Consider the following 16,008-nt stretch of genomic DNA (forward strand, 5'->3'; position numbering starts at 1 on the left):
GGAACAAGGTAAAACCTCTGCTAGAGGCTAAACACCTGCAGATAGCCAATTAGAGTAAATTAAAGAATTGCTTATTTTTGGTGCAGCGTTATGCAAAAGTTTTTATACTTTACAGTTACTCTTTAACTATTTCATGCCAGGACCACCCTGCTATAGGGTAGGCATAGCATAATAGAAAAACCCACGTCCTGCTGTTGGATAATGTAGAAAAGCCTTAAATATTGTCTCTCGCAACATCTAAAGCAATTTGCAGATGATTGTGATTCTTGGTCACCAGCAAATTGTTTTGCAGGTCGCAAGAAACGATAGTAAAGGTTTTTTCTACACTAACCAGAAGCTGGATGTTGATTTTTCTATTGCCTTGACTATAGTTGTCTCCTTATATTTGTTATCCGTGGCCTCCTTCCTTCTAAAAATCACACTTTCAACATTATGCTAATGAGCTTAAAGGGCTACTGGGGTATTACCAGAGCCTGTCCTTGTTTGCAGCTTCTTAGGCTGTTACCCTGTGCAGAAGCTTTCCTCCTCTCCCTATGTGCTGAAACTGCAGTGAGATTATACAAGGCAGAGGGAGGGGAGGTGCTGAGGAATCAGGGAGGTGGAGACAGTCTAACAGCCTGTGATACAACATGGAGAGGCTCTGGACACCACCTCCATAGTCCTTTAGACTCATTAGCATAATTTTGAAAGTTGCTTATAGAAGGAAGGAGGCCATGGATAGGAATTTAACCAGTCAAGATGCCTGGATCTATGAGTAAGTGCTTGGTTTTCAAAGTACTGACAGTCCTCTACTTAAGAACACCCGACTTACAGACGACCGCTAGTTACAAACGAACCTCTGGATTTTTGTAAATTTACTGTACTTTAGCCCTAGGCTACAATAAACAGCTATAAGTTATTAAAGGTGTCAAAGGTGTCAAAAATTTTGACCTGGGTTACAATTATACAATATGCAGTTCCGACTTACATACAAATTCAACTTAAGAACAAACCTGCACAACTATTTCCTTTTTAGAAGAGTAACAAAGTTGCATCCACTTTCCTCTGAATTCGCATCGGACGTGTAGAAGTTAACCACATCCTGCGTTTCGAGTAGCACTTTCCCGTCTCGAGTATTATCCACCTTTAGAAGTGTTACTGCAGTATACAATTTCCTAATGAAGCCGCCTGGCTGGATGCCCCGTCTCCTACTGAGGGCTGTTATCTCCTATCAGGAGTGCACTTACCCCACAGCACATCAATAACTTAAGTATTATTACACCCAACAAGTCAACCTTAAACAATTGGAATCATGGAGCAGCCGGATGACAAATTCCAAGGGATGGATACATCTGCCGCTGCGTTCCCGCTTCCCCGGACCCGGGCTGGCACATTCTCCTTCTGTGTGGTGTTGTTGTTGTTCCACTTTGGGAATAGGAATAGAAATGTCATTGTTCGTAAACAGCGACGTCTCTGCGTCCTGACAATCGGCGCTTGCTCGTCCTTAACGTGATGTAATATATACACAGGGCTCTGCCTATAACTAAACCGCTCCGGTCTTTATTTGATCTTGTCGGCTGTAGATCCATCATTTATGTGTAAAGACCTGCAGTTCTTGTGTTATGGATTATTACAGATTTCCTGCTTCTTCAGCCATAAAATTCTGAAATATTACTCGGATTTGTTCCCGACTGAGTGAAACAAGACTCGGCTGATGTTTTTGTAAAAAAAATCTAATTTTCAGTCGTGATTTATAAGAACTTTTGCTATTGGAACCTATAGAAGTTACATTCCCTAAGAACTTTATTGGATTTAGTAGTTGATCAGCTTTGAAGAGATTTTATGTACTACGGTTTGAGCTACAACATCACATCTCCATCTATAGTATATTGGCTGTCTGGCTGCGCTGCTACCAGAGCTCTTGTAGAGGGGATTGAATGGTCACATCCACCCCTGATCATTTTTATCAGACAACAGCATTGCCCCAGATTTGGACTTGTTCACACCTCTCCATAGTTGGAGATTTTACCACTGAAGTCAAGCTCTCCCAACATCAGAACGCCCCTACTGCTGTGATTGACACCATGCACTGGACTTTAATAGAACCTTATGGTGATGTCCCTGGATGTGGAGTTGTAAAGGACAGAGAAGGGGGGGATTCTGAGTCTGGGAGAGCTGGACTTTAGTTCTATACTCGCTGCCTTCTTGACTTTATACAACTGTACATTTCACATTTTCTGGATGACGCCACCACACTGGACGATGAAAGAAATATACTGTTTGACAACATACTGGTAGAGTTTTATTAGGTCGATTTACGCTGATGGCTTCCCTCTAAGCCAGACGTATTCTGTGTCCATATATTAGGACAGTGGTGGCGAACCTATGGCACGGGTGCCCGAGGTGGCACTCCGAGCCCTCTATATGGGCACCTGCCCCATCACCCCAGGGTAGAGTTTGCCAAACAGGACTCAAGGCCTCTTGCAGTCCCAGGCATCCCAGGACCCTAGAAGGAAGCTACAAGGATAATCCAAACTTCTTTCTACTGTATTGGTGTCCTCAGGTGCCTATACGATTTAAACCTGTGACAGAGCAGGGAGTAATAAGTTACTGCTTAAATTGTCGCATTGGCACTTTGCTAAAAATATGCAGGTTTTGGTTGTAGTTTGGGCACTCTGTGTCTAAAAAGTTTGACATCTCTGTATTAGGAGATGCAGCTCTCTGTCTTTCTGAAAGCAGGAACTCCCAGCATGTACATGCCCATAAACATAACCCAAATTCTACATCCATACGAAACTTTGCAAACTCTCGAAGGCTTCTTCTTGGCTCTTATACTCTAGATCAGACAGCAGCAGTCAACGGATTAAAATTAACTTTCTGCCCAGTAAGGAATCTGATTTTGATTGACGCAGCGCCGAGCTTCCAATTTTCTCTATAAAAAGTATAACAAGCAGAAATAAAGATTGTATATTGCTGGCAACCTGCTGCGTCCCAACGTAGCATTTTATTACCTTTCTGTTTACAACGCATTTAGCATAAGTGCTGTACCAAACCCTGTGTTACATCCAAAGCTGCTCCATCCACCATAGTATGAGACGCCGTTGGGTTACGCAGAATATTCCTCTGCTCTGCAGCATGTCTTTGGGTTTATCAGATACCATAAGAAATATATTGATACACTATAATAAGGGATTTATAATATCCTGGCATATCTGGTTATGTAAACTCCGCAGTGCCAGGTATATTGGAGGCTTATGCCGCCTGATGTATCAGACAGCCGACTGTGCTGGTGGATATTTCTACATCAGGCCCTGTCTGGCATAGAATTGCACTGTAATCTTCACCAGATCAGGCGCATGTTGTAACCGGTGCACACACGCGGGGCAGGAACTCCCCCACCGGTCCACTCTGACACCTTGGCACAGCCCCCTCTACTCCCACTTGCTGAAAATAATCATAATTCCTGTCGGATTGCAAGGAATTATGACTATTTCCAGGTTTCTATGCCAGAAAATTGTGCCTGACCCAACCGTTCAGCAAGTTTCCCCCTTTAGTGTTGATGGGTCATCACACAATTTGCGGTGGATTCGGGTCTTCCGGCGATTCACTAAGGCAGTTCCTCCAACGTCCACCAGGTGTCGCTGCTGTGCTGAATGCACTGAACTTCACCAAGCCGGGCCGAGCGAAGGTAAGTGCGTGTCCAGCGTAATTTTTTTTTTTTTTTTTAAATGCGGCGGTTTTTCCGAATCCGTTGGGTTTTCGTATGGCCACGCCCCCCGATTTCCGTCACGTGCATGCCGGTGCCGATGCGACACAATCCGATCGCGTGCGCCAAAATCCCGGGGCAATACAGGGAAAATCGGCGCAAAACGGAAAAATTTGGGTAAACCGCCGTAAAAACGTGAATCGGGCCCTTAGTAAATGACCCCCATTGACTTATATGTTAAACAGTGTTAATATGTGATCCGTCCTATAGACTTGCTTCCTCTGTACTGTCTCGTAAGACATCTCGGTGGTCTGATATCTCCTTGGCTATACACATCTGTCTTCTCTCTGTCTCCCTCTCTGTTTTTGCATCCTCGTTTTTACATTTTCCAAGCCTTTAATAAAACGATTTAATATTTCATACACCGTGCCGACCTCAGCGTTGTAATTGTGTTGTGTTTAATGATACGCAGGCCGCGGATCAGATTAAGAGACTCTACGAGCTTTTCCTGAAAGTCGATGCTACTCAGGTTGAAGTCAATCCCTTCGGTGAAACTCCGGAAGGACAAGGTAAGAGGAACAAGAGAGAGAGAGAGAGAATTGTAATTGTGTTTTTCCCAATCCTCATCATCCTCATCGCTTGGTGCTCCGGGGAGTAGAGCGTTACCATCAATTAGATTGTTTTGTTCTGTCTTAAAAAGGAAGAAAGGTCAAGATGGTTTGTGGAGTGATCCTGGTATTTAGCAGGATTTTGCCGCTGCTGGTATGAGGGCCCTCTACAATAGTCCCCATCACTGTTGTACTGATTCACTTTATGATGTCTTACCGATACAGCTGAGGAACACCCAACATCTCAACAAGAACAGAGGTTTTAGTAAATTGCCCATGAAATACTTTTATATCATCTGTCATCTCAGTGAGCATCTTACCATCCTGCTAGCAAGATGGAATTTAGCAGAAAGAAAGATGGATAATAAGAGCCGAAAGTGGGCAAGTCAACACTCTGCTTTGGCGACATACATTACCAATTATCTAGGGACCTTACTCAGCAGTGAATATACTGGTAACTGTTATCCCCTTCCTGATTGCTTTACTATTAGGTTAATGTATCTGGTCTGAAGGAGCAGGGAGCAATGCCTTACTCTGTTTTACAAGGAATCTCCGACCCGCGGAATCTCCGGGAGTCACACGTCTTCCATTCCCAAAGTCGTATCCTCTTACTATGTGATTGGATGAGTTCGGATACATTTTGCTGTCCTGAAGAAATCCAGCCCTCTCAGCCTTAGAAGGCCAGGATGAAATTCCAATTGTCTGTTAGCCACTGTGACTGAGGGGGCCGGATTCCTTCTGTACAGCAGCTGTAGTCTAGACCCTGGTCACATGAAGAAATGACGCTAACTGTCTGAAGAGGGAGACTATATACACCGCAGTCAGAGATTCCTTATAAAGCAGTGTAAAGGAACGGCTACCTGGTCCTCTGACCAGATAAATTATTTTTAATACCATGGCGTAATACGCTGCAGGGTTTTATACACCCTGGACACTCTGATTGTAGGACAGAGGCAGGAAATAATTTATAGGAATTACTTTTAATACAGGATTTCAAAGTTATAAGTCTGGAATACCTTTGTTTTAAAGGAAATCTACCACCAGGATGAAAGATTGTAAACCAGTTACACTGACATACTGGTGTGTGCCCCCTCTGGCAGGATCTGCTCTTCTTTAAGCTTCCTATGCTCTTCTTTAAAGAGATTATGCAAATGAACCTGGGGGCTCCAGGATCCATTAACACTTATGGAGCACAGAGCCCCTCAGGCTCATTTGCATTTTTTTTTTTTTTTTCAAAATCCTGGGTATAAAAGAAAAGCAGATCCTGCCAGAGGGGATACACACCAGTATGTCAGTGTACTTGGTTTACAATCCTTCATCCTGGTGGTAGATGTCCTTTTATGTAGCTCGTACCTCACAAAGCATGCTGGGAAAAAAATTATTGGCAAATCTGCAATGATATAATGTAACATCTTCTCCTTCAAGCCCAAGTTTGCAGTAACAAGACGTTCATTCGTAAACCTCGGAGCTGTTGATCGTCGAAAAGCGATTTATTAATGCGAATCGGTAATGAGATACACGAGGCTCATTCAGCGGCCATTTATACTGTAGATGATGTCAGGCAGACGCTTCCCTCCGCGCTGATGCATCATGTGTAGTTTTTAATGTACAGAAGATCCATATTTCTGAGTCCCCAGATCAATCTGCCGCGCTTGACAATACTTTTTTTTTTTTTTTTTTCTTCGCCGCAAAGTTTTTTAAATCAATTTTTGTCCAAACTGAAGTAATCATTCTGTCTGCATGGGCCGGTGCCACTTAATCAATGCCAGGTGAATTGGCAGCGTGCGAAGGAGAAAATGGTTCTCGTTCTGGAAATTAAAATCCTTGCGGTATTACACTTTTATAACTATAGAAGGCACATTGCACAACGCACGAGGATCTGGCCCCGGCTATGGCTAAATGATCTCGTGTGGCTCGTTGGGCACCAACGTCTTATACAGTATAGGTAACATTGTATAATCCTATTTTTCATATAGAGCTAGACAAGAGCCGCACAAAAAGCTTCCGTAGAGGCTAGAGTGAAAGATTTGTAAAGATTTTCTTTAAGGGGCTCTGGTGGGCGTTGCCATAGTCCCTCTGTGCTGTAGCTTCACATGCTGTTAAAAGCAGGGCTGGTCTCCCCTGCACTTCCTGCTACAGCTATAGTAAAGATATAATGGGTGTGCTATGAGGCTCATTGTGACAGCCTGTAAATCTGCAGAGCTTGGGGGATCGATGAAGTAACACCCCAGGCAAAATTTTAAAAGTTGGTTTTAGAAGGAAAGATACCAATAAAAAAAGATTACCACAGTCACAGTGCCTGGATCTATGATTAAGTGCACATTGTTTATCAGGATGGATTTCATGGTAGATTCCCTTTTAACTTGTAGGAGAAGGGGGTGTAACTTGGCTGGACAGGAAGGGTGTGTCTTCATAGGAAGTGGGTGTGTTCCCAGTTGGAATACTGTGCACCAAAAAAAAAATCATCCAATTGTTTGTACTCCAGGATAGCCTCACAGCACTGACAGGTTCGCCAAGCCAAAATTTGACCGAACCAACATAGATAAAAGCCCATTATTTTTCTTTTAATAAGCACTTTGGACTTTTCCTCACACTGCTGTGTTTTGGCTCTCTGCATTGAGCTGCTTCACAGCCTCTCCTGAGGATAAATGATGTATCCATCTACTAACGCAATCCTACAAGAGACCCGCAAAGGGGAGTGGCTTTGGAGCAGCTCCATGCTGAGCGCTAAGAACACAGCAGTGTGAGGACACGCCCCCAGTGCACTTGATAAACCTGGAATATAAATCGATTTATCACAATTCTTCTATATATAGGTCAAACCACTTTCCAGGGTCGTTGGGAAAGACCAAAATGTAGACATCGGAGGGGGCACTGCATTTCGTTCCACTTACTTTGGTTAGACCCTAAAATCAGTGAGTGATGGTAGATTCCAAATTAAAATAGTTGATTTCTTAATTTACCTTGTATTCCAGCAGAATTTCTTGCTGGAAGGGAGTATTCCCCAGGTATTTCTCTGGTAGTACGCAGTCACAGAAGTGTCATGGACGCTGTGCCAAACAAAGCTTATGCTTCTAGGAGAAACTCCTCGTTACAGCTGTGATTTCCGGCAAAGACGAAACAACTGAGGGTTTCCATTATTAGCCGACGTCTCCCGGGATTGCCGCACAGCCCTCATTTTGGAATCGGGATTCTAAGATCCACAAGTCAGGCCTTAAACCACCTCATTATAGGCTATTAAATGAAATGTGCAGTATACGGCTTTCATTAGTAGCATCTAGTTGGCAGAATTGTAGCGCTTTGACTTTCCGGCATATAAGAGTCTGTGAGTTTTAGTGCCGGGTTGTAATCGGGGGCCCCATAAAGTATCTATGATCTCCAGTGGTAGGGACATACAAAAGCACCACGGCTAGGTCCATTATTGTTGTGTAAGTAGCTATTAGCTTCCTCTATTGAGCAGTTTGTACGTGGCTATAGATTAGTCCTTGTAGTTCGACTTTCCGTTTTATCAGAAATAGAATTTTTAACACAAAAAGACATATTGAAAGTCACTATGTAAGAATATTTGATCCTAAATGGTGGGTTGTTACCCAGTGGGTGTAAAGAGCTTAAACAAAACTTTTGGGTGTTGCTACTCGGGACAGGCTCTGGTCAGGATCAATTTGTCACCATCTGACAGCTGATAATATAGTCCCGTCTTACTTACACTGCTGAAGAGGTCCACTAAACTCTGCTGCTATGTTCTGCAGAGGTTCTGCTCCTATCCTGCCAAGCAGGGCAAGAGGATAATCTTCTTGGCTGCACTACAGTGATCTTAGGATCACTTTGTAGGGACCTGGCTGGTAGGAGAGTGACTTGACATGTGTGACCACCAGAACTCACCGGACATGCATACTACTATACATTGTGAGCACCAGGTGGCGCCATACTGTATAAGTAAATTTCATAACTTTATTCAAGGTCATTTCAACCACGTTTAAATGTGAAAATAATTCTATTACTTGTACAATGAATATGATATTTTATTCCGCGTTAACCTCCAATTATGTGGTCTTAACGATGGCTGTCAGGTCTTAGAAGCACAAAATGAATACAAAACCACAATAAAGTAATACACCCCATTCTACTACATTTCAATCATTTCCTTTATTTGACACCCCCCCCCCCTCTCCTATTGTCACCTTACATGTCAACCCATATTCTACATCTGAAGGATTTGCCTAATTAGCACCGGAAGGAGTTAAATAACGTAAAGCAGCATGAAATTGTCACCTAGTGATTGTTACAGTGGGACAAATTAATTACCGGGGGCCCCTAATGTGAGTGACGCGCAGAGTCTTGTGATTACCAACTTGTCTAATGGTAATTAAAAGCTTATTAAGACGCTTCATTTTAACAGTCATAGGAGGAATCTGTTAAATTTATGAATTAATCTTTAATTCAGCCGCAAAGGAAATGCAGATTATTCAAATCAGTCACTGACAAATGTGAACACTGACAAACTGAGCGTTACTTTTAGTGACACTCGTGAAATTGGAGAAGGGGGTAGAAACATTATACAATATAATAAGGCTTCTGTAGTCACAGTTGAGATGATATAATGGTTTAACCCCTTCACGATTGCCATACGTCCTACATATGCACCGTGCCAATACCACCTATATACACACACTGACAATGTCCCAGTTCAAAAGATCACAACTCCTGAACCCTGGCACCTAGTAACACAATCACTGATATTAGAGAGAAAAGTGTCCTCTTTAATTGGACACAGTATTTGTGTTTCTAAGTACCACGGTTCAGGAGATATGACCATTTGAAGTGACATCCCCCAGCCTGTCAGCAGGACGAGCTGGAGAAGTACATGCACCCTCTGCCCCTGACCCTGAAAAATGGGTATTGATTTGATTGAAACTATACATATTTATGACGTATTTCCGCAATGGTTTATACATTTTATAGTTCATTGTTTACTGATTCAGTATAAAAAAAGTGTTCTTAATCAGATTAAAATCTTAAATTTCATTAAAACCCAAAACAAATTAAAATTAGTTTTAAAAAAAGAACTAGAAAAAAAAAGTCAAAAAATTGACTGGGACATTCTTCACCGATGCTCTTTGGTCCTTCATCAGTCCTTTATACTAGAGTTGATCACATTTGCAAAATTTGGCTACCGCAGTGTTGTCATCACCTCTGCCATTATCACTGTAAAGTGAACATAACACTAAATGGCTACAAATCACGGGACCCCTATTTTGATTGTGTAATAAGTTATACAGTTTACCAATATACTTTTCTAGATCTCTGCTTGCATCCTATGGATATAAATCTGTTCCTGGTCATGTGATGTCAAACAGGTGCACAGCTTGTTAGAACACACAAATCTGATTACTTGTGATATAATGAGCCGTGGACCTGTGTGACATCACATGACAAAAGATATAATGAGCAGTGCACCTGTGTGACATCCTGTGACCAGGGATATAATCAACCGTGTACCTGTGTGACATCACATGACCAGGGATATAACGAGACGTGCACTCGTGTGACATCACAAGGCCGGGGATATAGTAAGCCGTGCACCTGTATGACCTTATACGACCAGAGATGTAATGAATTGTGTACCTGTGTGACATCACATGTCCAGGGAGCGGTTTTTAGCCACAGGAAGTATATCATGAAGCTTCCTGTAGAATGACAGCAAGCAGAGATCCAGAAAACTCTGAGGCATTGATATAGAAAGTATATGTGGAAAATTGTAGAACTTTTCATTACACAAACGTTATCAGTTTTTTTTTACTGATGGTGGACAACCCCTTTAATACAGTTAATAGCACCAGGCGTCTTATGTAATTCTTACTGCTGTGTAGCCGTTGACAATTGTTTTTTTTCCCTACTTGGCTGTCAAGACTGAAAATTAGAAACTGTAAATTAAGGATTTAGTAGTATTTATCATCTTTTAGTTTGGATACTTAGGAAATACTTTAGTTTGGGTACCTACAGTGAAGTCATCCACCTTTTATTAGGCTCCCTTCACGCCTGCGTTCCGGGTCAACCGAAAAAACAAAGTTGCTTTGACGCCCATGTGCGGAATGTTGCCTTCCGTTACAATTCCATTCTAAGAGGAAAAAAAAGATTTGGAATCATGAGAAATCTGATTGTAACAGGATTTCTGCATAACAGTCTTCAGGTGTTTCGGGTCCTCTACGAGTCCCTGCACACAGCCGGCACACTCAGTGATGTCAGCCGTTTGCCGACGTCATTGTTTGTGAGCCGCCGGCGTCGCAATAAACCCGAAGAGGAGCAGAAGGACTCGAGGAGGCATCGGAAGCAAGAATAGGACCTGGAGTGGGGTTCGGAAAGGTGAGTACAGGCGGTCCCCTACTTAAGAACACCCGACTTACAGACGACCCCTAGTTACAAACGGACCTCTGGATGTTGGTAATTTATTGTACTTTTGCCTTTGGTTACAATAAACAGCTGTAACAGTTATCACAGGTGTCTGTAATGAAGTTTTATTGTTAATCCTGGTTCTTATAACAACCCAACATTTTTAAAATCCAATTGTCACAGAGACCAAAAAATGTTTTTGCTGGGGCTATAATTATAAACTATACAGTTTCGACTTGCATACAAATTCAACTTAAGAACAAACCTACAGACCCTATCTTGTACGTAACCCCGGGACTACCTGTACTGGGTTAATTTTTTTTTTTTAGCCTCGAGTAAAAGTCGAGTAAGGGGTTTTTCAGCACAATTTTTGTGCTGAAAAACTAGGCTTATTATCAAATATATACAGTATATTTTTTAAAAAATTGTTTAAAAACAAAATAAAAATCTGTTTTTCACACCCCAATTCTGAATATTGTTTGCAAATCTCAGTTCTGATGTGCAATTGAGGCTTTCACTGCGATCCTCTACAAATCTGCGGATGACTCCATCTTTGCTTCCGCGCCCCGTAAAACCCTCCGTAAATCTGAATGTTTCGAATTGGACACAAGTTTTTTCCGAGCCAAATGGCTTGGTAACGACTCCAGATATTAGATTTAAATTCTAAAGTAAAAACCAATAGGTTTTTATCCTCCTCCGATTCGCGGATTACCGCTTATCTGCCTCTGCTATAAACCTGCCAAAAACAGCCCCGCGCTCGCTCTATTTTTCAATTTAGGAATTGTAAGTCAATTTTTGCTGTAGTCTAACCTAATAGGAATTTGTAGCGGCAGCGCAGCGCGCATTAGATCAGATATTTGCACTGTAAGCAGAACACACAGTCAAATAAAACTTTGAAGTTTCTTTTGGAAAATAGTATCGGCTCATTTCGGGGAGAGGGCAGGCGGATAATCTAATTCCGAGAGCTGTATTGGAAAATAACCCAGGCTGGGTCGCTAATGGCGAGTACATGAAGGGGGGGTCCTGCGGATGGTGTTGTCAGCACCTCTGAGTCGGATAATATCTCATTTGTATTTCGGCCTCTGCATAGACAATAGGAAAAAAATGATTTAGACTCTCTATTCCGGAATATATTTGCGCTGCTTATGACTAAGCAATGGGATATAAGCCCTTCCAGGCTGCGTAAATCACGACGAGACACCGGCTCCTTCACATCCTTCTGCTGTCAAGTAGAGTTTACATTATGCATGTATCGCTTTCCCCATATACCCGACCCAGACTTCAATCCCATCCGATACGTAGGCGTTAATTCATTCGTGAATGACATCAGAGTCGCTGGTGGTTTCCGGAAATCACACGCTGGATGCTACTTGTAACGGGCCTTGTCGACAATTTAATTGAAAGGCTTCCCCTGCACCCGGAATGTAAGATACAAGGATGGCGATGAATCAGCTGTAAGTCTTACAGGGAAAGGAATTAAGACTCCGGCATGATAAAAGGAAATTTTTTTTTTGGAAAGCCAAAAGTTGCCTTCTGTTCGCTTCTGCAATCTAATGGTTTCCATTACAAGTCGGCACTGTTCAACTGGAACCCCTTGTGGCTTATCGTGTTAAAGGAATGCAGGAGTGAACAGAGTCTACTTGAGGACAGTGTGGACAGTCCGGTCGGATGTCCTTAGTGCGATTAATGGCATCTCAGCCATGTTTTGTGGGTATTACAATACTAGCTGTGTATTTTGCAGTGTGGAGCCGTCTACCTTCCACAGAAAAGTGAGCACCATATTACAGACTGAAGAAGGGGCTAGCGCTAGGAAGTACACCAGAAAAGATGAACCTGTGATGTAAGCGGCTGACTGCTGCTACTTTTGGTTCCCTTTAATCCATGAATATGTGGCTCATCCGGGATGCATATGTTCTAAATAGACAGAACCAGCTATTCCGCTGTTGGACACATCAAGTCTCCCTTTTGCTCATCCCCGCCCCTCTCCATAGGGATATATGGCACATGGCGCCGTATGCTGAGAAAATATAGGACATGTCCTGTCTTTTCACGGCTACAGAACGTTACAGTGCCGTGCGCCCATTGCCGGCCTATGGGGGACGTACACCTGACGTATATACGTTGCCGTATATCTCACCCCGTATGTATGTCCCCCATACGGCCGTGTAAATGAGGCCTTGGATAAAGGAAACCAATGGCTTTGATCAACATTCAACCCATCAATATGTGGGTGAAAACAAATAGGTATGCAAATACATATAGTGCCTACAACCGCTCTGCAGATTGGTCAACTTTGTATCCTGTACCCGCGTGAGCAATGGCTTCCTACTGTATCCCAACGCTTTTCATCTCGTGTGGGAACATAGCAGGAAGCCACAATCCTGGCAAATTGCTCTCGATGTAAATACCGATCCTGGAATCGCCCGTCTCGTCCATTATAGGAGGAGTTTAAAACCTGTAAAAATATCTAATTGTCTGTTAATGGTCAAATAAAATGTTCCCCTGCCAGTTTAATGCTCCTGTATGGATGTATGGACGGTCTCCATCTGTTCTCCACTATGTTATGCCGCAATCGGGATAATAAAGAAAAAGCCAATTAAAGTTAAGTAACTTGTGTCTATCGGTTTATGATGAAGTTGTTTACTTGCTGGGATTAAATAATGGGTTAATCTTGCTCCGTCGGTCGCTGTTGGGAGAGACACAGCGTTGCCGTATTTTGTTGCCTGGAAATATTACTCTGTTAAATGTGACCGTATTGTGTGCCGGGTAGAGAAGGCATTTGCCTAATCCTATAATACAGAGATCCGTAAACTGCAAGCAATTGCCAATCCATCGAGAGGAACCACGATGTCGGTGAATGTGCCCCCTCCCGACCTCTTTCAGAAATATCTTAGATTGTACCAATTTTTATTGGTATCTCCTATGGACATGATGGGGTATGACAATCTGATTACTAGTAATCTTAAAGGGGTTTTCCGGGTTTAAAAATTTTTTTATGGCCGGGCTGGGGAGGGCTATTTAAACATAATAAACATGTACTTACCTCCTCCGGTGCCGCTGATGTCCCGCGGCCGGTCTTCTCTGTGCGCCGGTTTCATTACATCGGCGCACAGGGAGCTTCCGGCCGGAAGCTCCCATGTGCACCATCTTCCAGCGCTTACAACGCTGAGAGATAGGGACGGATGGGAGGAGCCGTCCACAACACGGACCGGAAGCTCCCTGTGCGCGGCTTCCGTGCCCCTGTTTGTTTACAGGGGCACGGATCGAAGTGACCGCGGCGCGGGACATCGGCGGCGCCGGAGGAGGTAAGTCCATGTTTATTATGTTTAACTATCCCTCCCCAGCCCGGCCATAAGAAATTTTTAAACCCGGATAACCCCTTTAAAGGGGTTATCCAAGAGTATTAATAAATTAGGGGCGGGCTTTTTAAAAAAAATAAACATGTATTGGCCACCTCCGACGCGGCTGATGTCCTGTGCCGTAGTCCGTCTGTTCCGTGCCCCGATTTGTTTTAGCACATTACTATCACTAAAAGCCTCAATTGTTTTTGGGAGATGAATGAATAAAGTGAATACATTTTAAACCTTCTTTTTTCAGGCAGACCTATTTACTTGTGGAACGCAAACCATATTATCTTGCTTGGTAAATATTGATTCGAATAACTTTTTTTTTTTCCCTCTGGATATCGCCTTTAAAGGAAATCTATCATCAAACTCAAGCATGGTAAATCAAATCAACCTTAAAAACTTTTTTAATGAGTCTGTAGGACTCTTGGCGGCATTACTGGAGCCCCTTCCGCGCTGCAGATACACAGGCTGTTACACTGTCTCCCCATCTAATCCCTCTTAATGATCCCTTTTCTGATTCCCCCTTCCCGTTGATGATGTCGCTGCAGTAGGGGACATTTCAGCACATGTTGGGAGGGGGAAAGACTCCTGCACTGTGGAACAGTCTGCAACACAAAGAGGCTCTGGTAACACCCCCTGGAGCCCTGTAGGCTCATTAGCAGAAGAATCTAACTGGATTTTAGAAGGCAGGAGGCCATGGATAACAAATATAAGAAGATTAGCACAGTCACGGTGCCTGGATCTATGAGTAATGTCCCTGGTTTATCAGGATGGATTTTGATGGTAGATTTCCTTTAAGATGAAGACCGTCTATGATGCTTTACTTTTAACTGGGGTTTTGTAAACATTAATAATCTACTTCATATATTTGCAAATGGGCACTCTCTTGTTAATAAACATTTCATTAATGAATAGTACAAGTCAATACAACAATCTTTGCAATATGTGCAATCAGAAAAATCCTTCTTTCTCCACCCACTTTGGCTCCGCCCCCTAATCAACATTTCTCTGATCGGTCATCTTATCATGTGATTGATCTATCATAGTCTTGTAGCTTCTCTACTAATCTGTGGCTATAAAGCTGATATGTGCACATAGATGAATTTCTCAGAAATATATTGAAGATTTGGAGTTATATTGTGTCTTGAGCTCTGTAGGTCCATTAGGTTTATTGTGTGACCCTGCTGGCTCTCTGTAGAATCCCTTTTATCTGTACCTGATATCAGTATATTTGTTGTATACATTCAGACAGAGTAATCTTAACCTGTAAAGTCGCTCTCAATGTGTGGCCTCCTTCACAGGACTGTATGCAGATACTAGCTGAGATACCATCATATTATAAATTGACCATCAAAACTCATCATGATAAACCAGGGACACTTACTCATAGATCCAGGCACCGGGACTGTGGTCATCTTCTTATATTTGTTATCCACGGCCTCCTTCCATCTAAAAATGGACTTTTATGATTTATGCTAATTAGCCAGAAGTGCTGTGAGGTGTTACCAGAGCCCCTCCTTGCTGTAGCTTCAGGTAGAGGATCACGCCTCCCTCCCACTTCATATTACATCAAACAAAGGGGGGGGGGAGTGCTGGAGGAGCAGGGGTGATGGGTAGAGAGTGAAACTACAGCACAGAAAGGCTCTTGTAACACCCCCAGGAGCCTTTCAGGTTTATTACCATAATTTTTTAAGTTGATTTTAGAAGGTAGGAGTCCATGCATAACAAATGTAAGAGGATTTACCACCGTCACAGTGCCTGGATCCATGAGTAATATTATGGATTTTCATTGTACTGTAGATTTCCTAAAGATGCCTTTTTATCCAGGTTTTATTCTATGTATCAAATCCTATACCCTGCACTTTTTTTAAATTTATTTTTCAAAAATCATTGGGAACCTAATTTTGGATCAAAAACACAGCCAAGGCTTTATATTAAAGGCTATATTTAATCACTTTAATACCAAGAAGTCTAAAGT

At 42.6% G+C, this 16,008-nt stretch overlaps 1 protein-coding gene across 1 annotated transcript in view; it reads left to right on the forward strand.

The window, feature by feature from the left end:
• SUCLG2 (succinate-CoA ligase GDP-forming subunit beta) overlaps nucleotides 1-16,008 on the forward strand; it is a 138,859-nt gene that overhangs the window by 50,964 nt on the left and 71,887 nt on the right. The window contains exon 7 of the mRNA XM_072126993.1: nucleotides 4,158-4,254. Coding sequence (XP_071983094.1) covers nucleotides 4,158-4,254 — 97 coding nt within the window. The remainder of the gene's footprint in view (nucleotides 1-4,157; nucleotides 4,255-16,008) is intronic.

This window comes from Engystomops pustulosus, chromosome 10, assembly GCF_040894005.1.
Source record: "Engystomops pustulosus chromosome 10, aEngPut4.maternal, whole genome shotgun sequence".
Lineage (NCBI taxonomy): Eukaryota > Metazoa > Chordata > Amphibia > Anura > Leptodactylidae > Engystomops > Engystomops pustulosus.